This window comes from Saimiri boliviensis, chromosome 14 (assembly GCF_048565385.1).
Source record: "Saimiri boliviensis isolate mSaiBol1 chromosome 14, mSaiBol1.pri, whole genome shotgun sequence".
In the NCBI taxonomy this organism is placed as follows: Eukaryota; Metazoa; Chordata; class Mammalia; order Primates; family Cebidae; genus Saimiri; species Saimiri boliviensis.
The window spans coordinates 8586554-8607797 of NC_133462.1; the positions used below are offsets into that span (position 1 = coordinate 8586554).

Below are 21244 nucleotides of genomic sequence, written 5' to 3' on the forward strand. Positions count from 1 at the left end.
TTGGTCAGAGAGTTTATTGGAAGACACAGGAACCAGAAGGGGGAAGTCCCAGGGGTCTGTGGGTATCCATCTCCCCTTGGTCCAAGATGTCCAAAATGCAGCGGGTGGTGCTCAGGCATCAGTCCCCCATCGGCAGCCACAGGGCCTTGGTCCGCGCCGCTCGAAGCCCCAGCTCCGGGCCTGCCCCCTCGGCCTCCTGGTCCCAGGCCCGCGGACAGCCCCTGCTCACCCACACTGGCTTGAGGTTTCCTGCAGAGGCCCATTCCACAAACTGGGAGCCCTGAGGTGGGGAGAGAGGGGGGTCAGCACTTCTAGGGGCTTGTTGCTAATCACCTGCTGCCTTGGTGGAGACTGTTTTTTTTTTTTTTGAGTCAGAGTTTCGCTCTTGTTACCCAGGCTGGAGTGCAATGGCTCGATCTTGGCTCACTGCAGCCTCCACCTCCTGGGTTCAGGCAATTCTCCTGCCTCAGCCTCCTGAGTAGCTGGGATTACAGGCACGTGCCACCATGCCCAGGTAATGTTTTGTATTTTTAGTAGAGACTGGGGTTTCACCATGTTGACCAGGATGGTCTCAATCTCTCGACCTTGTGATCCACCCGCCTCGGCCTCCCAAAGTGCTGGGATTACAGGCTTGAGCCACCGTGCCCGGCCGGTGGAGACTGTTACTAAAAGGGCCTTCAGGCTGGACCCATGCTCTATAGCTCCAATGCTCCGCTCCTCCCAAGCAAAACTTCCAGATGGGAGGGAAAAGCATTTGACCCAGTGGTTAGGGAATTTCCTCTCTCTTAACAGCCCAAGTTCAAAGGAATGGGGCCCAGGCTCTTGTGAACAAGTTCACAACTGTTAGCAACAGGAGGTTTAAGAGAGTGGACGGTGGGGCATGGTGGCTCACTACTGTAATCCCAGCACTTGGGGAGGCTAAGGCAGGAGGATCACTTGAGCTCAGGAATTCAAGACCAGCCTGGACAACATAGCGAGACCCGGTCTCTATTTAAAAAGTAAAAATTGTGGCTGCAGTGGCTCACATCTGCAATCCCAGCACTTTGGGAGGCTGAGGTGCGTGGATCATGAGGTCAGGAGTTCAAGACCAGCCTGGCCAACATGGTGAAACCCCATCTCTACTACAATACAAAAATCAGCTGGGCATGGTGATGTGTGCCTGTAATCCCAGCTACTCAGGAGGCTGAGGCAGGAGAACTGCTTGAACCAGGACCTGGGAGGCAGAGGTTGCAGTGAACTGAGATTGCGCCACTGTACTCCAGCCTCGGCTATAGAACGAGACTCTGTCTCAAAAAAAAAAAAAAAAAAAAAATGTAAAAATTGGCTGGAAACAGTGGCTCACGCCTGTAATCTCAGTATCTTGGGAGGCTGAGGCAGGCAGATTTCTCAAAGTCAGGAGTTTGAGACCAGCCTGGCCAATATGGGGACACCCCGTCTCTACTGAAAAAAAAGAAACAACAATTAGCCGGGTGTGGTGGCGCATGCCCGTGGTCTCAGCTACTCGGGAGGCAGAGGTTGCAGTGAGCCGAGATCACGCCACTGCACTCCAGCCTGGGCGACAGAGTGAGACTGTCTAAATAAATAAATAAAAAGTGGACTCAGCCAGTTGTGCCGGCTCACACGTGTAATCCCAGCACTTTGGGACGCCAAGGTGGGTAGATCAGTTGAGCTCAGGAGTTCGAGATCAGCCTGGGCAACACAGAGAAACCCGTCTCTACAAAATAAAAAATTTAGCTGGGCACGGTGGTGCACGCTGGTGGTCCCAGCTACTCAGGAAGCTGAGGTGGGATGGTGGCTTGAGCCTGGGAGGTTGAGGCTGCAGTGATGTATGACTTTGCTACTGTACTCTAGCCTGCGTGACAGGGTGAGGCTCTGTCTCAAAAATAAAAAAATAAAAAAAAAAAAAAGAGTAGACTGTGGGCCTCCAAATCTAGGGTATGGTCCTTAGCATCAGCTGTCCACTGAGATGAGGTCTTGGGGCTGGGCAGCTCTCAGGCCCTTGCTGCTAAGGACTGCCTCTTCTTTAGTAACTGGCATCTTAAGGGCGGGGCCTCAGAACCTTGTTGTCAAGGAGTTTCTCCCCTTAGCAATAGGAATTCTCAGAGGGCGGGGCTGTTTCCAGAAAAGGAGGAGCCTGTTGGAAGTGTGAGATGCTGAAGATGGCAAAACAGAACAAAGAGCACCTGGGCGGATCCGAAATACCACAGGGCCTGGACATCCTGGTGCAAGGCCAGGCAGCGGGTCAGATGGTCCTGGTCTCCTGTCACCACGTTGGCCAGGCCCGCTGGGAACAGGGTGGCCATGTCCTGGGGGATGGAGAGAGTGGGAGGGTTGGGAGGGCCATGGGGACAGGGCAAGGCTTAGCGGGCCTTGCCATCCAGCAGGATGGGGGTCGTGGACAAGAAGGCCCCAGCCTGGGGTTAAGAATGGGCACTGGGTCCCCGAGGAGTAAAGGCTTGGATGCTGGGGTGGGGACATCATGGTTGTCACGGAGGGTGGTTGGAGCCACGCTCTTTTGTCTGTCACCCAGAGGCTACAGGGAGCAGAGGCAGGCAGGAAGGCAGGGGACTATACCTGGCAGACCTCCAGGGCCAGCAGGGGACAGGCTGCGCTGGGCACCATGACCACAGTGTTGCCGCAGGCTAGGGCAGGAGCGAGCAGGGACACGAAGGCCAGCAGGGGCCACTCATCCGGACACACCACAGCCAGCACACCCAGTGGCTCCCGCAGGCGCAGCACAGGGCCCCTCAGCCCCGATACCTGCAGGGACAGGCGGGTCAAGCATGGGGCAGGGGAGCCTACCCAGCAGTGAATGAGAGATCGTGTTCTCCCACATCCTCGCCAACACTTGGTGTTAGTCCAAACTGCACCACTGTGTAAGCCTCCCACCATTTCCCAGACCCTGGTCAAAGCGAAACATTCCACAGGGGCTCAGGCTGTTAGAAATGTCCTGCCCGACCATCTGACTGTATGTCTTTTTCTTTTCTGTTTTTGAGAGACGGAGTCTCACTCTTTTGCCCAGGCTGGAGTGCAGTGGCAGTCTCGGCTTACTGCAACCTCCACCTCCCAAGTTCAAGCAATTCTCCTGCCTCAGCCTCCCAAGTAGCTGGGATTATAGGCACATGCCACCACACCTGGGTAATTTTTTGTGTTTTAGTAGAGACAGGGTTTCACTGTGTTCCCCAGGCTGGTCTCGAACTCCTGAACTTGTGATCCACCTGCCTCAGCCTCCCAAAGTGCTGAGATTACAGGCGTAAGCTGCCATGCCTGGTCTCTCTCTTTTTTTTTTTTTTTTTTTTGAGACTGAGTTTCGCTCTTGTTACCCAGGCTGGAGTGCAATGCCGTGATCTCGGCTCACCGCAACCTCCGCCTCCTGGTTTCAAGCAATTCTCCTGCCTCAGCCTCCTGAGTAGCTGGGATTACAGGCACGTGCCACCATGCCCAGCTAATTTTTGTATTTTTTTTTTTTTTTTTTTTTTTTGAGACGGAGTTTCGCTCTTGTTACCCAGGCTGGAGCGCAATGGCGCGATCTTGGCTCACCGCAACCTCCGCCTCCTGGGTTCAGGCAATTCTCCTGTCTCAGCCTCCTGAGTAGCTGGGATTACAGGCACGCGCTACAACGCCCAGCTAATTTTTTGTATTTTTGGTAGAGACGGGGTTTCACCATGTTGACCAGGATGGTCTCGATCTCTTGACCTCGTGATCCACCCGCCTCGGCCTCCCAAAGTGCTGGGATTACAGGCTTGAGCCACCGCGCCCGGCCAATTTTTTATATTTTTAGTAGAGACGGGATTTCACCATGTTGACCAGGATGGTCTCGATCTCTCGACCTCGTGATCCACCCGCCTCGGCCTCCCAAAGTGCTGGGATTACAGGCTTGAGCTACCACGCCCGGCCATTTTTTGTATTTTTAGTAGAGACGGGGTTTCACCATGTTGACCAGGATGGTCTCCATCTCTTGACCTCGTGATCCACCCGCCTCGGCCTCCCAAAGTGCTGGGATTACAGGCTTGAGCCACCGCGCCCGGCCCAGTCTCTTTTTTTTTTTGAGATGGAGTCCTGCTCTGTCGCCCAGGCTGGAGTGCAGTGGCACGATCTCAGCTAATTGCAACCTCCACCTCCCAGGTTCAATCGATTCTCCCGCCTCAGCTTCCCGAGTAGCTGGGATTACAAGTGTACGTTATCACACCTGGCTAATTTTTGCGTCTTTAGTAGAGATGGGATTTCACCATGTTGGCCAGGCTGGTTGTGAACTCCTGACCTCAAGTGATCCACTCACCTCAGCCTCCTAAAGTGCTGGGATTACAGGCATGAGCCGCTGAGCCTGGCTACCTGACTTTTTTAAATCATACCCTGCCAGTCAAAGGTCCAACTGTAGGAATATCTCCATCATTTCCTGCTGAGCAAAGGTCCAAGGAACATCCTATCACATCGCACCAGAAAAAGGGCCAAACTGGCCAGGTGTGGTGGCTCACGCCTGTAATGCCAACACTTTGGGAAGCCAAGGTGGGCGGATCACCTGAGGTCAGGAGTTCGAGACCAGCCTGACTAACATAGTGAAACCCTGTCTCTACTAAAAATACAGAAAATTAGCCAGGCGTGGTGGTGGTTGCCTGTAGTCCTAGCTACTCGAGAGGCTGAGGTTGGAGAATTGTTTGAACCTGGGAGGCAGAGGCTGTGGTGAGCAGAGATTGCGCCACTGCACTCCAGCCTGGCAACAGAGAGAGATTGTGTCTCAAAAAAAGAAAAGAAAAGAAAGAAATGTGTTGGGGGGTGGGGGGCAAGGGGAGGGCACTTAGAAGACAGGTCAATAGCAAACCACCATAGCACACATATACCTATGTAACAAACCTGCACGTTCCGTATATGTAAACCAGAACTTAAAGTAAAATTAGGAAAAAAAAAAAAAGCAAGCAAGCAGTATGTTTTGGCCCATGATACAGTTCGGATGTCCCATCCAAACCTCATGTTGAAATGTAATCTGAGACTCACGCCTGTAATCCCAGCACTTTGGGAGGTCAAGACAGGCGGATCACTTGAAGCCAGGATCTAGATCAGCCTGGGCAACATGGCGAGACTCCTGTCTCTACAAAAATACAACAAAACCCAGTCATGTGTGCTGGTGTGTACTTGTGATCCCAGATACCCAGGAGGCTGAGGGTGGGAGGCTCTCTTGGACCTGGAAGGTTGGGGCTGCAACCAGCCATGATCATGGCACTGCACTCCAGCGGGGCAACAGAGGGAGGCTGGTGCCAACACGCCCAGCTAATTTTCCTGTTTTTTGTAGAGACAGGCTTTCAGTGTGTTGCACAGACCGGTTTCAAACTCCTGGCCTCAAGCGATCCACCCACTTTTGCCTCCCAAAGTGCTGGGATAACATACAGGTGTGAGCCACCATGCCTGGCCAGGTGTTTTTCTTTTTTTGACACAGGGCCTTGCTCTGTCACACAGGCTGGAGTGCAGTGGTGCCATCTCGGTTCACTGCAACCTCCGCCTCCTAGATTCAAGTGATTCTCCTGCTCAGTCTCCCAAGTAGCTGGGATTACAGGTGCACACCTCGATGCCCAGTGAATGTTTGTATTTTTACTATAGATTGGCTCTTATCATGTTGGCCAGGCTGGTTTTGAACTCCTGGCCCCAAGTGATCTGTCTGCCTCGACCTCCCAAAGTGCTGGGATTACAGGTGTGAGCAACCACGCCTGGCTCAGGTGTTTCTTTATAGCAATGCAAGAACAGCCTATCACAGCCCACTCAATTGATTTTATCATCCAGGAATGCATCACTAACCATCATTTGGTGAACGATACTCTACGAGGTGTGCTGTGTGCCGACTCACTACACAGATGAGGAAACTGAGGTACAGAAAGATGAAGCCACTTGCTGATAATCCTCCCATGGAAGGCTGTGGGGCTGGGCCAGGATCCCAAGCCTGGCTCATCTCACAGCCTCGGTTATGAGCCCCACCCTGCCTGCGCAGCTCTTGCGGCCCACAGACCCTTCACCTGTAGAGTGTGGCCTTGGGCCTGGGCCTGGGCCCCCCATGCCCGAAGTCGCCTCGCACTCAGCTCCACCTCCGCCTCAGCAGCCTTGAGCTCCACTCCCTGCCTCTCCAGCCTGGAGGCCAGGGTTGACTTTCGGCGCTCCAGTGCGGCCGCCAGGGCCCACAGCAGGCCCGCCCGGGCCCCTGGGGACTGGCCCGCCCAGCTGTGGGCAGACAGTGCACAGTGGGGGTCAGCATCCTGGTCTGGGCTCTCCCGACACCCACCTCTGTCCACAGCCCCTACCCTGGGGGCGCAGTCTCCCAGTCCATCAACTGTTGGGGGCCCCAGACTCCCCACTCTGCCATGCCATGACCCCTGGGCTTTCCCGTGTGACCCGTCTTACCCAGGGGCAGCTTGGTGAGCGGCCTCCACAGCACCTCGGATGTCCTTGGCTCCGCCTTCAGCCACATAGCCATGGAGGTTGCCGGATGCATCCTGGATGGGCCTGGAGCTTCGGGCCCCAGGAGCCTGGAAACGGCCCCCCACGAAGAGCCCATAGGGGGGTGCTGGGCTGGAGTAGGGTGCAGCATGAGGAGGAGGTCTGGGGCCTGGATCTGCTAAGGCCTTATACTCTACCCCGCTGGGAAGACCACCTTGGTTCCCGTGAGCCTCTGGGGCATCCCAAATCCCTGTTCCCATGAACCTCTGGGGGACCCTAAACTCCTGCTCCCATGATTCACTGGGGGACCTAAACTCCTCCCATGAGCTTCTGGAGGACCCTGAACTGCTACCATGAGCCTCTGGGGAACCCCAAATTCCTGCTCCTATGAGCCTCTGGGAGGAACCAAAGTTTCTGCTCCCCTGATCCTCAGGGGACCTCAAACCCCTGTTCCCTGGACCCTTTGGGTGCTCTAAACTCCTTATCCCATGGGCCTCTGGGGGACACTAAACTCCTGCTCCCATGGGCCTCTGGGGAACACTAAACTCTTGCTCCCATGGGCCTCTGGGGGACACTAAACTCCTGCTCCCATGAGCCTCTGGGTGCCCTAAACTCCTGCTCCCATGGGCCTCTGGTAGACTCTAATGAGCCTGCTCCCATGAGCCCGAGGGGTATCCCAAATTTCTGTTCCCATGAATCCCTGGAGGACCCAAAGCTTCTGCTCCCATGAGCCTCTGGGGGACCCCCAACCCCTGTTCCCATGAGCCTCTGGGTGCCCTAAACTCTTGCTCCCATGGGCCTCTGGAAGACTCTAAAAACTGCTCCCATGAGCCTGAGGGGCACTCTAAATTCCTGTTCCCATAAGCCCATGGAGGACCCAAAGCTTCTGCTCCCATGAGCCTCTGGGTCACTCTAAGCTCCTGCTTCTATGAGTCTGGGGGACCCCAAGATTCTATTCCCATGAGCCTCTGGGGACCCCAAGCTCCTAGACCCATGAGTTTTTGGGAGAGCACAGACATTCTTGGGGCAGAGCTGAGAGTCTCACCAGGCCTGGGGTGGGATAAGGGTGAGGCCACAGTGTAGTACTCAGCAGGACCACGAGATGGCTTGGACGGACCTCGCACCAGCCCTCCAGTCCATGGGGAAGCAAGCATTCATTCCCTTCTCTCCGTTCACCCCTCCAGACCACCGGCCCCCAACAACTCACCTAGGCCCGATTTCAGGCCCAGCCGGCAGGGTTGGGGGAACAGCGAGGCCAAAAGTGTCATAGTTCATGTTCTTGGACAGGCAGGACACCCGAGTGGGGGTCCCTGAGGGCCGCAGATACTCATATAGCCCCTGTGAGAGGGACAGTGTCAAGAGGATGCAAGGGGCACTCGAGGCCAGGTGCAAGCGTCAAGGGCACATGGGGTGGGGGACGAGGAGGGGTGTGCTCACGTCGGGGCCCCCGTGCCAGGAACACCCACTCTCCTTGCAGCCACCTGTGGGCACCGAAGGGTCTCTGAGGCCGTGGGCGTTGATCCAGACGGTGCCCATCCGGAGCCTGTGGGGAAGACAAAGACATCTGACAGAGGAAAGCAGACTGGCAAGCCAGGGAGGGAGGAGTTAAAGCGTGGGGAGCGACCCAGGGAGAAGGGATGAAGAGGAGGAGTGAGCACCCGGGCCACGCAGACTGACCCGTAGCCCAGCTCCAGCGCCTGCCCCAGCCTCTCGCTCCACACGCTGGCGCTGCCCCCGCGGGGAGTCCCATTGGCCATCGCCAGTGCCTCCTTGGCTGTGCGGAAGGGGGAGGCCACGACCACAGGCCATGGCACCTGCAAGCAGTGACCGGGAGGGAGCTCAGGCAGCCTGGCCAACCCCGCCCTCCTGCCCCGCCCTCCAGGGCCCAACCACTGGGGAGGAGCCCAGAGCAGGCAGCAGTCCCCGACCCGGGGCACTCGGTCACCTGAGGGGCTTCCACAGGCACGGAGCTGCTGCCCTTGGCTGGCTTGGCTAGGCGCTCTGCAGCCGTAAGAGACTTACCTCTGCCTGGGCACAGGGGGAGGCTGGGGGCAGGTTGGAGACCAAGGTTGGGGGATAGAAGGGCCTTTTTGGGGGCACGTCGCCAGCCTGGAACACCTAGGGAGAGAAATGATCTAGAAGTCGACCTCCAGTCCCTTCCTGCCGAGACCCAGGAGTCCTGGACCAGCCCCTCCTCCCTCAGACCCAGGAGTCCAGGCCCCAGCCCCTCCTCCCTCAGACTCAGGAGCCCAGGCCCAGCCCCTCCTCCCTCAGACCCAGGAGTCCAGGCCCAACCCCTCCTCCCTCAGACTCAGGAGTCCTGGACCAGCCCCTCCTCCCTCAGACTCAGGAGTCCAGGCCCAACCCCTCCTCCCTCAGACTCAGGAGTCCTGGACCAGCCCCTCCTCCCTCAGACTCAGGAGTCCTGGACCAGCCCCTCCTCCCTCAGACTCAGGAGTCCTGGACCAGCCCCTCCTCCCTCAGACCCAGGAGTCCAGGCCCAACCCCTCCTCCCTCAGACTCAGGAGTCCTGGACCAGCCCCTCCTCCCTCAGACTCAGGAGTCCAGGCCCCCAGCCCCTCCTCCCTCAGACCCGGGAGTCCAGGCCCCAGCCCCTCCTCCCTCAGACCCGGGAGTCCAGGCCCAGCCCCTCCTCCCTCAGACCCAGGAGTCCAGGCCCAACCCCTCCTCCCTCAGACTCAGGAGTCCTGGACCAGCCCCTCCTCCCTCAGACTCAGGAGTCCAGGCCCAACCCCTCCTCCCTCAGACCCGGGAGTCCAGGCCCAGCCCCTTCTCCCTCAGATCTGGGAATCCAAGCCCCTAGTCCCTCCTCCCTCAGACTCGGGAGTCCAGGCCCCAGCCCTCCTCCCTCAGACTCGGGAGTCCAGGCCCCAGCCCTCCTCCCTCAGACTCGGGAGTCCAGGCCCCAGCCCCTCCTCCCTCAGACCCGGGAGTCCAGGCCCCAGCCCCTCCTCCCTCAGACCCGGGAGTCCAGGCCCAGCCCCTCCTCCCTCAGACCCGGGAGTCCAGGCCCAGCCCCTTCTCCCTCAGATCTGGGAATCCAAGCCCCTAGTCCCTCCTCCCTCAGACTCGGGAGTCCAGGCCCCAGCCCTCCTCCCTCAGACTCGGGAGTCCAGGCCCCAGCCCCTCCTCCCTCAGACCCGGGAGTCCAGGCCCCAGCCCCTCCTCCCTCAGACCCGGGAGTCCAGGCCCAGCCCCTTCTCCCTCAGATCTGGGAATCCAAGCCCCTAGTCCCTCCTCCCTCAGACTCGGGAGTCCAGGCCCCAGCCCTCCTCCCTCAGACTCGGGAGTCTAGGCCCCAGCCCTCCTCCCTCAGACCCGGGAGTCCAGGCCCCAGCCCTCCTCCCTCAGACCTAGGAGCTGTGTCTGCAGGCTGCTCCTTTCCTGACACCTTAAAATCTCTGCCCTTGCCTCACCTGTGCACCCTGGCTCTGGGCCTCATGTACAAAGCGCTGGGCCAGGTCACATGCTGCAGCCCCCCGGGTCCCCATGTCCACGGCCCCATCCAGCCCTGGTCCACTCCGAAGTCGCTGCATCCGCTCCTGCAGCCGCCTCATGAACTCATCCCAAACGGACTCCTGGATGAGGAGCCTAAGGCCACCCTGTGAGGAAAAGCGGCATCAGGTGCCGACTCAGGGCCACGGCGGCAGGAGGGCTGAGACTCAGAGATGACGCAGGGTCAGGGAGATGGTGCTCAGGGCCATGCCCGGGGCAGAGGTGCAATCACAGCGAGATGGTGATCTGAAGAGTGAAGACAGAGGCTGGAAAATGAGGGACACGGACACTCAGAGAAATCAACAGAGTCCCAAAGAACAGAGAGGCCAGGCGAGGTGGCTCATGCCTGTAATCCCAGCACTTTGGGAGGCCAGGGCGGGCAGATCATGAGGTCAAGAGATTGAGACCATCCTGGCCAACACGTTGAAACCCCATCTCTACTAAAAATACAAAAATTAGCTGGGTGTGGTGGCACATGCCTATAGTCCCAACTACTTCGGAGGTTGAGGCAGGAGAATCACTTGAACCTGGGAGGTGGAGTTTGCAGTGAGCTGAGATCGCACCACTGCACTCCAGCCTCGGTGACAGAGTGAGACTCTGTCTCAAAAAAAAAAAAAAAAAAAAAAAAAAAAAAAAAAATCAATAGAGACCTAAAGAACAGAGATGCAGAGAGGCAGAGAGGCTGGGCGCAGTGGCTCACGCCTGCATTCCCAGCTAAGGTGGGTGGATCACCTGGGAGTTCAAAACCTGCCTGGCCAACATGGTGAAACCCTGTCTCTACTAAAAATACAAAAATTGAGCTGGGCCTTGTGGTGGGGCCCTGTTAATCCTGGCTACTCAGGAGGCTGAGGCAGGTGAATCGCTTGAACCCAGGAGATGGAAGTTGCAGTGAGCCGAGACCACGCCACTGCACTCCAGCCTGGATGACAAGAGCAAAACTCTGTCTTTTTTTTTTTTTTTAGAGATAGGGTTTCATCATGTTGGTCAGGCTGGTCTCGAACTCCTAATGTTAGGTGATCCACCCGCCTCCGCCTCCCAAAGTGATGGCGTGAGCTACCACACCTGGCTAATGCAAAACTCCATCTCAACAAAACAATAAAATGAACAGAGATACAAAACAAAAAACAAAAACAAAAACAAAACAAATAGAATGAAGGAGACTCAGGGCCCTGAGGACTGGAGACAGGGCAGACTGCCTCCAGGGTGGGCAGAGACAGGAGCGCACGGTCTCACCGGGCCACGGTCGGACCAGGCGGCGTCCACCACACCCTCCACAGCCGAGTCCACGTCCGCTGTGTCTGTCAGCAGCAGCAGCGACTCCATCCCCAGTGCCAGGCCCAGCTCCACGCACTCGCCCGCCAGGCTCCGACGAAGGACACGTCCTTCCTAGGGACCCCGCCTAATTCAGCTGCAGGAGGAGTCTTGCAGCCCCCAGCCATGTTCTACCCCAACCCCCATCCTGAAGATACCTCCAGGGCTCCGCAAAAGGCCACCTTCTGGATTGCAGGCTGGGAGGCCAGGATGGGCCCCAGGGAGGCAGGGCCACTGATGACATTCAGGATTCCTGGGAATGAGCCCAGCTCCCCTGCCAGCTGGGCGAGTAGGAGGGGTGTCGGGGAGGCAGGGGGCACGAGGGCCACGACAGTGCAGCCTGGGGAAGTGGAGCAGCTCAAAGACCCGGGAGTCCAGACCTCAGAGCCTCCTCCCTCAGACCCGGGAGTCCCGACCCCAGCCCCTCCTCCCTCAGACCCGGGAGTCCAGACCCCGGCCCCTCCTCCCTCAGACCCGGGAGTCCAGACCCCGGCCCCTCCTCCCTCAGACCCGGGAGTCCAGACCCCGGCCCCTCCTCCCTCAGACCCGGGAGTCCAGACCTCAGACCCTCTTCCCTCAGACCCGGGAGTCCAGACCCCGGCCCCTCCTCCCTCAGACCCGGGAGTCCAGACCCCGGCCCCTCCTCCCTCAGACCCGGGAGTCCAGACCCCAGCCCCTCCTCCCTCAGACCCGGGAGTCCAGACCCCAGCCCCTCCTCCCTCAGATCCGGGAGTCCAGACCCCAGCCCCTCCTCCCTCAGACCGGGGAGTCCAGACCCCAGCCCCTCTTCCCTCAGACCCGGAAGTCCAGGCCCCCAGCTCCTCCTCCCTCAGACCCTGGAGTCCAAACTCCAGCTCCTCCTCCCTCAGACCCAGGAGTCCAAACTCCAGCCTCTCCTCCCTCAGACCCAGGAGTCCAGGCCCCCAGACCCTTTATCTCTCAGACTCTGGAGTTTGGGCCCCACCATCTCCTCCTTTCTCAGACCCAAGAGTCAGGACCCCCCAGCCCACCATTTACCCACAGCCAGGGCCGGGCAAATCCTCCACATCATCTCAAGGAAGGAGAACGTGGGTGGCAGGATGAGGCCAATTACTCCTACAAGAAAAAAAAATGAGGCGAGAGAATTCCTTGAGGCTGGGAGTTCAAGACGAGCCTGGGCCACATGGCAAGACTCTATCTCTACAAAACGTTAAAAAAAAAAACAGTCGGGCGTTCTGGTGCATGGTTGTAGTCCCAGTTACTTGGGAGGCTGATGTGGGAGGATTTCAAGCCCAGAAGGTCGAAGCATCAGTGAGCTATAATTGCACCACTGCACTCTAGCCAGGGTGACAGAGTAAGACCCTGTCTGAAAAAGAAAAAGAAAAACAAAAACAAAAGAAAAAGAATGAGGGGGCCGGGCACAGTGGCTCACGCCCATAATCTCAGTACTTTGGGAGGCCAAGGCAGGCGGATCACAAGGTCAGGAGTTCGAGACCAGCCTAAACAACATGGTGAAACCCTATCTCTACTAAAAATACAAAAATTAGCCAGGCATGATGGGGCGTGCCTGTAATCCCAGCTACTCAGGAGTCGAGGCAGGAGAATCGCTTGAACCAGGGAGCTTGAGGGTGCAGTGAACCGAGATCGCGTCATTGCACTCCAGTCTGGGCAACAAGAGCAAAACAGTCTCAAAGAACAAAAAGAAGAATGAGGGCTCTGGAGCTGGCACTGCTGGGTCAAGTGGGAAGAGAGGGCTAGGGGCTGGGACTCCAGGGTCTTACCCATGGGCTCCCAGCCTGCCAATGCCTCCTCCTGGGTGGATGCCTGGATTGCATGGTAGTGGAGCAGCTGCTGGGCCAGCTGGACGTCCCCATCCCGAACCTCTCGAACAACTCTCCCAGTCACCAGGGATTCCAGGGTCCACAGCAGCCGCTGGTGTTTCTGGATCACCTTGGCAAGCCTGTGGAGAAAGCAAGAAGTTGCTCATTTTCCAATGGCCCTCAGTCTCAAAGAGTCGTGGGCTGTTCCTATATACCTGGACGACAATCCCCATGAGCCCCACCATTTACCTGGGGCGGAAGGCAGTGAAGATTTATGGGAATTGTAGTCGTGGAAAAACAAACCCTGAGGATGCTGTGTAAAGGTCTTGGCTACTGGTAAATCTCTGAAGCCTCTGGGAAACTGGGTCTAAACTTTATTTATTTATTTTTGAGATGGAGTCTCCCGTCGTGCAGGCTGGAGTGTAATGGCTTGATCTCAGCTCACTGCAAACTCCAACCCCTCAGGCTCAAGCGATTCTCTTTCCTCAGCCACGCCAGTAGCTGGGATTACAGGCGTGCAACACTACGCCCAGGTAATTTTTGTATTTTTAGTAGAGACGGGGTTTTGTCATGTTGGCCAGGCTGGCCTTGACCTCCTGACCTCAGGTGATCCACTCACCTTGGCCTCCCCAAGTGCTAGGATTACAGGCTTGTGCCCCTGCACCCAGCCCGAGTCTTAGCTTCTAATCTCAATTGCATTTTGGGAAATGGAATTTTTGTCTCTAGCTGTCCCCAAAGCAGCTAGGAAATTCACCAGTCCCAGAGAACGGCTGAGAAATGGAGCCTCAACGCACTCCGAGGATGTCCTGGGAAATAGAAGCTTTGTGGCTTCTAGTCTCAGTGAACAGTGGAAAACAGATGCAGGTTTGGGCCACTCCCACCTCCAGCACATACTGGGAATCTGACCCTTAGCTGCAAATTAATTCATTGGGATCTTGGGAAACAGCCTTTGTTCCCATGGTCTGGAGCAGATGCTGGGGGTCCCCGCCTCCCGGGGTCCACATCTCAGCTGCATCACCGGGTCAGGTGTTGGCCCCGGACGACTCCAGGCTGCGCACTCCAGCTCTTAAATGCCGTCCTGGCGGCCTCCACGGCTGCGGCTACATCCTCGGCCTGTCCTTGCAGGCAACTGGCCAAGTTCTCTCCTGGGAAGAAAAGTGGAGGGACTGAGATGGGAGGAGAGATGCAGGAAGCCCACGTCAGATCTGGAGGGGGTTGAGATTTTCAGAGCCTGGGGTCACCCTAAGGCTGTAAAGCTGGTCCCATTCTCTGCTGGGTCACGGCTATGATCACTTCCAGAGCGAGGAAGGGATCTTCCCAGACGGCAGCTTCACAAAGCCTCCACAGAGACCCGGAACCATAATTAGGGTGAGTGGCATCAGAAGGAGCCAGACATCGCCGCCCCTCTCCCACCAGCAGCTGCTCCCCGCCCTCAGGCAAGGGGAATGGGTGTTGGTGGGTAGGGCTAGAGGCACACAACCCTCTCCTCCGCTAATGACTGGGGGACATCTCGTACCTGTGATGGGATTCTGGCAAGGCACTGAATTCCTATGTTCAGGCTTCAGCCACTTTCCATTCACATAGTGGCCCAAGCACCGGTCCTGGGTGTCCAGCCAGGCCTGGGGGAGGTAGAGAGTTTGGAAAGGGGTCTGGGAGGAGCTGGGGGGGGTTCAACCCCTACCCAGAATCCTCTAGGAGGGAACATCCATCTCCCTCGGCTCATTCGGCTAATTCTTTTCCTCCTATTGCTTAAAAAAAAAAACCGTGGTAAAATATAGCATTTTAAAGTGCAGAGTTCAGCAGTGCAGTGGCATCTTGCACATTTACAGCATTCTGCAACCATCACTACTATCTAGTTCTGGAACATTTTCTTTTTTGTTGTTTGAGAAGGAGTTTCACTCTTTTGCCGAGGCTGGAGTACAGTGGTGGGATCTCAGCTCACTGCAACTTCCGCCTCCCGGGTTCAAATGATTCTCCTGCCTTAGCCTCTCGAGTAGTTGGACTATAGGTGCCCACCATGCCCAGCTAATTTTTGTATTTTTAGTAGAGACAGTTTCACCACGGTGGCCAGGATGGTCTGGATCTCTTGACCTCGAGATCTGCCCGTCTTGGACTCCCAAAGTGCTAGGATTACAGGCGTGAGCCACCGCCCCTGGCTTGTTTTTTTTTTTTTTTTTTTTTTTTTCAGATGGACTCTTGCACTGTTTCACCCAGGCTGGAGTGCAGTAGCACTCGGCTCACTGCAACATCCTACTTCCGGGTTCAAGCGGTCCTCCTGCCTCAGCTGGGACTACAGGTGTCCACCATCACGCTCAGGTAATTTTTGGTAGTTTTAGTAAAGATGGGGGTTTCAGTATTTTGGCCAGACTGGTCTTGAACTCCTGACTTTGTGATCTGCCTGCCTCAGCCTCCCAAAGTGCTGGGATTACAGGCGTGAGCCACCTGTGCCTGGCCCTAATTTTGTATTTTTAGAAGAGACAGCATTTCACCATGTTGGTTAGGCTGGTCTTAAACTCCTAACCTCAGGTGATCCACCTGCCACGGCCTCCAAAAGTGCTGAGATTACAGGTGTGAGCCACCGTGCCCGGCCTAGTTCTAGATTTTCATCACCCCTGAAAGAAACCCTGTACCCACTAAGCAGTCATGATGCTCCCCTCCTCATAGCCCCAGCAACCACTAATCTTCTTTCGGTCTCTACAAATTTGCCTATTCTGGATAGTTCATATAAAGATGATCACGGCCAGGCACCGTGGCCCATGCCTGGAATCCCAGCACTTTGGGAGGCCGAGGCAGGAAGATCACATGAGCCCAGGGGTTCCAGACCAGCCTGGGCAACATAGTGAGACCCATCTCTAAAAAAAAACAATTGAAAAATAAAAACAAGCTGGATGTGGCAGTGCACACGTGTAATCCCAGCTACTCAGGAGACTGAAGCAAGAAGATTGCTTGAGGCTGGGCACAGTGGCTCAAGCCTATAATCCCAGCACTTTGGGAGGCCGAGGCGGGTGGATCCCGAGGTCAGGAGATTGAGACCATCCTGGTCAACAAGGTGAAACTTCGTCTCTACTAAAAATACAAAAATTAGCGGGGCATGGTGGCACGTGCCTGTAAACCCAGCTACTCAGGAGGCTGAGGCAGGAGAATTGCCTGAACCCAGGAGGTGGAGGCTGCAGTGAGCCAAGATCTCACCATTGCACTCCAGCCTGGGTAATGAGAGTAAAACTCTATCTCAGGGGGAAAAAAAAAGAAGATTGCTTGAGCCTTGAACCCAGGTGTTCGAGGCTACAGTGAGCTGTGATCATGCCATAGTATTCTAGCCTGGGCAACAGAGTGAGACCTCATATCTACAAATAATAAAATAAATTTGGGGCCGGGAGTGGTGGCTCGCCTGTAATCCTAGCACTTTCGGAGGGTGAGGCAGGTGGATCACTTGAGGTCAGGAGTTCAAAACCAGTCTGGCCCACATGGTGAAACCCCTTCTCTACTAAAAATACAAAACAATTAGCTAGGTGTGGTGGCGGGCTACTGTAATTCCAGCTGCTTGGGAGGCTGAGGCAGGAAAACAGCTTGAACCCAGAAGGTGGAGGTTGCAGTGAGCTGAGATCCCCCCACTTGCCTAGGTGACAGAGCAAGATTCTGTCTCCAAAAAAAAAAAACCAAAAAAGTTCCAAACTCAAACACCCACAGGGAAAGAGACATTTGTGAGATAGTCAGGGATATTTGAACATGAACTGGTCATTAGATGACATTAAAGAATGAATGTTGGCCGGGCATGCTGGCTCACAGCTGTAATCCCTGTACTTTTCCACGCTGAGATGGGAGGATTGCTTGAGCTGAGGAGTTTGAGACCAGCCTGGACAGACACAGCGAGACCCCATCTTTACAATACAAAATTTTAAAATTTCCCAATCATGGTGACACACACCTGTAATCTCAGCTACTCAGGAGCCCGGGGTGGGAGGATTGCTTGAGCCCAGGAGTTTCAGGCTGCATTGACCTATGATTGCAATACTGCAACACTAGACTGGGCGACAGAGTAAGACCCTGTCTCAAACAAACAAAAAGAATGATTTAATTTCATTAAATGTGGTAACAGAGCATGGTAGTTATGTAACAAAATGAGTCCTTCTCTGTCAGAAGAAAGGATTCAAATATTTATAGGAAAATCAGATGACATCTGGGATTTGTTTAAATTACTCCAAAGAAAATACAGAGAAAAATGCTGGATTCAATGTTGATGATGGTAGAAGCTGAGTGATGGCTAAATAGGGGTTCAAAATAAATACTAATTATTCTGTGGAAGTTGGAAAATTCTCCCCCAAAAGAAAAACAAAATTCCAGAAGAATGCACAGGGTTCCAGAGGCCTGAGCAGAGGGCCTGGAGGGGAGCTGACAATTCATCGAAAAGACAGAAGCTATTGGTTCCAGATGATTTTTGTCAGGGAAGTCGAGCCAAAGGTTGACACATTTTGGAATTTTATTTTCAAGAGGAGCTCCCGGATGTTTACATGGAATCAATTGTCCAGCATTTCGCGTCTTCAAAAGTAAAGTTCAGGCCAAAGAAAACATGTTTGTTGGTTGAGTCTGGCCCTCACACTGTACAGCTGAGATCTTTGCTGGTGTAAGCAAGACCATGGGTCTGGAATCCAAGGGCTCAAGTCCAAACCTCAGCTTGACTTTTTATGTTTTATTTTTATATTAATAGAGATGGGGGTCTTGCCATGTTGTCGAGTCTGGTCTCGAACTCCTAGGTGCAAGTGATCCTCCTGCCTTGGTCTCTCATACTGCTGGGATTACAGGTGTGAGCCAACTGCCTGGCCTCAACTTTTTTTTTTAAGATGGGGTTTCAGGCCGGGCGCGGTGGCTCAAGCCTGTAATCCCAGCACTTTGGGAGGCCGAGGCGGGTGGATCACGAGGTCGAGAGATCGAGACCATCCTGGTCAACATGGTGAAACCCCGTCTCTACTAAAAAATACAAAAAATCAGCTGGGCATGGTGGCACATGCCTGTAATTCCAGCTACTCAGGAGGCTGAGGCAGGAGAATTGCCTGAACCCAGGAGGCGGAGGTTGCGGTGAGCCGAGATCGCGCCATTGCACTCCAGCCTGGGTAACAAGAGCGAAACTCTGTCTCAAAAAAAAAAAAAAAAAAGATGGGGTTTCACCATCATGGCCAGGCTGGTCTTGAACTCCTGACCTCAGGTGATCTACCTATCTTGGCCTCCCAAAGTGCTAGGATTACAGGCATGAGCCACGGTGCCTGGCCAACTTAATCTTTTTTGGCGGGGGGACAAGGTCTCAATCTGTCACCCAGGCTGGAGTTCAGTGGTATGATCACTGCACCTCCCAGGCTCAGGTGATCCTCCCACTTCAGCCTCCTGAGGAGCTGGGACTACAGGTATGCAGCACCACACCCAGCTAATTTTTTTTTTTTTTTTTGTATTTTTTTTTTGGAGACAGAGTCTCGCTCTGTTGCTCAGGCTGGAGTGCAGTGGTGCAATCTCGGCTCACTACAACCTTCACCTCCCAGGTTCAAGCGATTCTCCTGCCTCAGCCTCCCGAGTGGCTAGGATTACAGGCCCACGTCACCACATCTGGCTAATTTTTATATTTTAGTAGAGACAGGGTTTCACCATGTTGGCCAGGCTGGTCTTGAACTCCTGACCTCAGGTGATCTGGCCTCCTCGGACTCCCAGAGTGCTCGGATTACAGGTGTGAGCCACGGTGCCCAGCCCACTTTTTTTTTTGAGACGGAGTTGCTCTTGTTGCCTAGGTTGGAGTGCAATGGTACAATCTTGGCTCACCAAAACCTCCACCTCCCAGGTTCAAGTGATTCTCTTGCCTCAGCCTCCCAAGTAGCTGCAATGTTTTTTTTAGTAGAGACTAGGTTTCACTATGTTGCCCAGGTTGGTCTCAAATTCCTGAGCTCAGGTGAGCCTCCCATCTCGGCCTCCTCATGTGCTGGGCTGTGCCAGGCTTCTGATCCAGTTCCTTCCACTTGGACCACTGCTCTGGCCTCCTGCCCTCCCAAAGAGGCCTAAGCTCCTCCCGCTGGGTGCTGGGGACCCTGGGGATCATGAGAGCCCCGTGAGGGAATTCTGAGAGCACCTGGGGAAATGACAAAGTTTGAGGTGCCCTACTTATTTGCAGGAACCCCATGAGGGTTCTGGAGGCCTCTGAGGGATCATGGGAGACCTAGGGAGGGTCTGAGGACCCCCAAGGGATCATGGGACCCTCATGAGGACTTCAGGGGGGCCCTAAACAATCATGGGAACCCTATGGGACCTTCTGAGAGCTAGAGGGATCATAGGAGCCGCATGAAGGTATTACGAGGGGCCGCAAGTAACTGCAGGAAGTCCTGATGTGGCCGGGCGCCATGGCTCAGCCCTGTAATCCCAGCACTTTGGGGAGGCCGAGGTGGGTGGGTCTCTTGAGGCCAGGAGTTCGAGACCAGCCTGGCCAACACGTTGAAATCTTGTCTCGACAAAAAGTACAAAAACTAGCTGGGAGTGGTGGTGCGCATTTCTGGTCCCAGCTAGCTACTCAGGAGGCTGAGGTGAGAGGATCGTTTGAGCCCAGGAGGTCGAGGCTGCAGTGAACTGTGATTGCGCCACCAGACTTCAGTTTGGGCGAACAGAGTGAGACCCTGGCTCAAAAAACAAAACAAAACAAAACAAAACAAAACAAAAAACAAACAGGGAAGTCCTGACGTATTCCAGGCCCCTCAAAGTTCCCGTGAGGTCTCATGAACCCCACGAGTATCACGGGGGCTCCATGGCAGTTCTGAAGGCCTCCAGATATTCAAGGGGATTAAGGGAGTCCCCCGGGAGGTCTGGGGGCTCCGGGGGACCATGGAAGCCCTAGGATGTTTTGAGGAGTCGTAGAAAGACAATGGGGATTGTGGGTCACCGGAGCCCCACAGGAATCCTAAGGGGTCTGGGGGAATCGCGTCAGGTTCTGAGGGGGCCCTGAGGAATCACAAGAGCTTACAGAGAAGTTCGGGAAAAACGCGGAAACACCATGAAGAGTTCGGGACCAAAGGGCAAGAAACCACCTGGGGATGACGGGAACGGGCCCAAACGCTGAAGCAGCCACCGCCAAGGGACAAGGAAGCGTCTCCCAGGGCGCGATCCTATTGGGCGGCGGGAATCACGGGGCCTGAAGGAGGCGGAGCTGCTGAGCTGCCGCAATGGATGACGGGAGTCCGCGCGAAAAACCGGGAGCCCAGGGCTGCGGAACACAGCCTGCAGCGCCGGCCAGGTTCTCACCAGTGCGCATGTGGGGCTCTCCGGCACCGGTCCGTACTCCAGCGAGGTGAAGATCTCGCGGGCATGAGGCGCTGCACGCGTCGCAGCCATCGCCTACCCGGAACGCTTTCCACGAAGAATGCGGGGCGCTCGGTGTTAAGGGGAACCTTGAGGGCCGAAGGGCGACACCTCCCGTTCCAACCCAAAGGGGTGGGATTAATTAGAATGGGGCGGGGCTACGAGATACAGCGAGCAGCCACGCCCACACTTTTTGGCTTAGGACGCGAGGGCCCCGCCCACGTCCCGCACCCGGAAGCGTAGTTAGGAGCCTGCTCACTGCTTAAAACGGGGAGGATTAAAAAACCAACAGCCGGGCGCGGTGGCTCAAGCCTGTAATCCCAGCACTTTGGGAGGCCGAGACGGGTTGAGCAGAAGATCAGGAGTTCCAGACCAGTCTAGCCAATATGGTGAAACTTCGTCTCCACCAAAAAATACAAAAATTAGCTGGCTGTCCTGGCAGGCGCCTGTAGTCCCGGCTGCTCGCAAACCTGAGGCAGGAGAATCGCTTGAATCCGGGAGGCGGAGGTTGCCAAAATCGCGTCACTGCGCACTCTGACAACAATAAAATAAAATTAGCTGGGCTGTGGTGGAACACGGCTGTAATCTTAGCTACTCAGGAGGCTGAGGCGGGAGAACCATTTGAACCCGGGAGGCGAATGTTACAGTGAGCCCATCTGGTGCCACTGCATTCCAGCCTGGCCGACAGAGGAAGGCTCAGTCTCAAAAAGTATAATAATTAAAAAAAAAAAAGAAGAAGAAGAAGAAGGGTCGGCGGGTCGGCGTGTTGATGCGTCTTCCTACTGCCTTGTTTTACGGTAGCAGGAAGTGCAGCTTTTATTTTACTTTTTATTTTCTTGAGACAGGATTTGTCGCCCAGGCTGGAGTGCAGTGAC

At 55.4% G+C, this 21244-nt stretch overlaps 1 protein-coding gene across 2 annotated transcripts; it reads right to left on the reverse strand.

Annotated features, from left to right (window-relative positions):
- Nucleotides 1-20864, reverse strand: ALDH16A1 (aldehyde dehydrogenase 16 family member A1). 2 transcript variants are annotated; one of them, XM_039466981.2, is made up of 17 exons: nt 20313-20864; nt 14563-14665; nt 14065-14191; nt 13008-13186; nt 12265-12342; nt 11406-11587; nt 11170-11322; nt 9858-10043; nt 8443-8538; nt 8098-8234; nt 7858-7963; nt 7628-7758; nt 6385-6552; nt 6003-6204; nt 2575-2760; nt 2184-2306; nt 1-280 (listed from the first exon to the last, which is right to left on the reverse strand). In XM_039466981.2, the coding sequence occupies exons 1-17, from the start codon at nt 20400-20402 to the stop codon at nt 119-121; spliced, it is 2409 nt and encodes an 802-aa protein (XP_039322915.1). In that variant the 5' UTR covers nt 20403-20864; the 3' UTR covers nt 1-118. The 2 variants fall into 2 exon arrangements, with proteins under 2 accessions (XP_039322915.1, XP_039322916.1); XM_039466982.2 differs by lacking the exon at nt 20313-20864 and adding an exon at nt 20035-20192.
- Nucleotides 20865-21244: the final 380 nt, after the last annotated feature.

What these genes read in the sequence shown, in the direction of transcription:
- ALDH16A1 (XM_039466981.2), bottom strand. Translation starts at nt 20,402, where the DNA reads ATGGCTGCGACGCGTGCAGCGCCTCATGCCCGCGAGATCTTCACCTCG. An exon ending in CCCAAGGCCACACTCTACAG is followed by an intron (nt 2,761 to 6,002) that starts GTGAAGGGTCTG and finishes CTGTCCCTGCAG; the next exon opens with GTATCGGGGCTGAGGGGCCC. An exon ending in GGTATTTCGGATCCGCCCAG is followed by an intron (nt 281 to 2,183) that starts GTGCTCTTTGTT and finishes TCCCCACCTCAG; the next exon opens with GGCTCCCAGTTTGTGGAATG.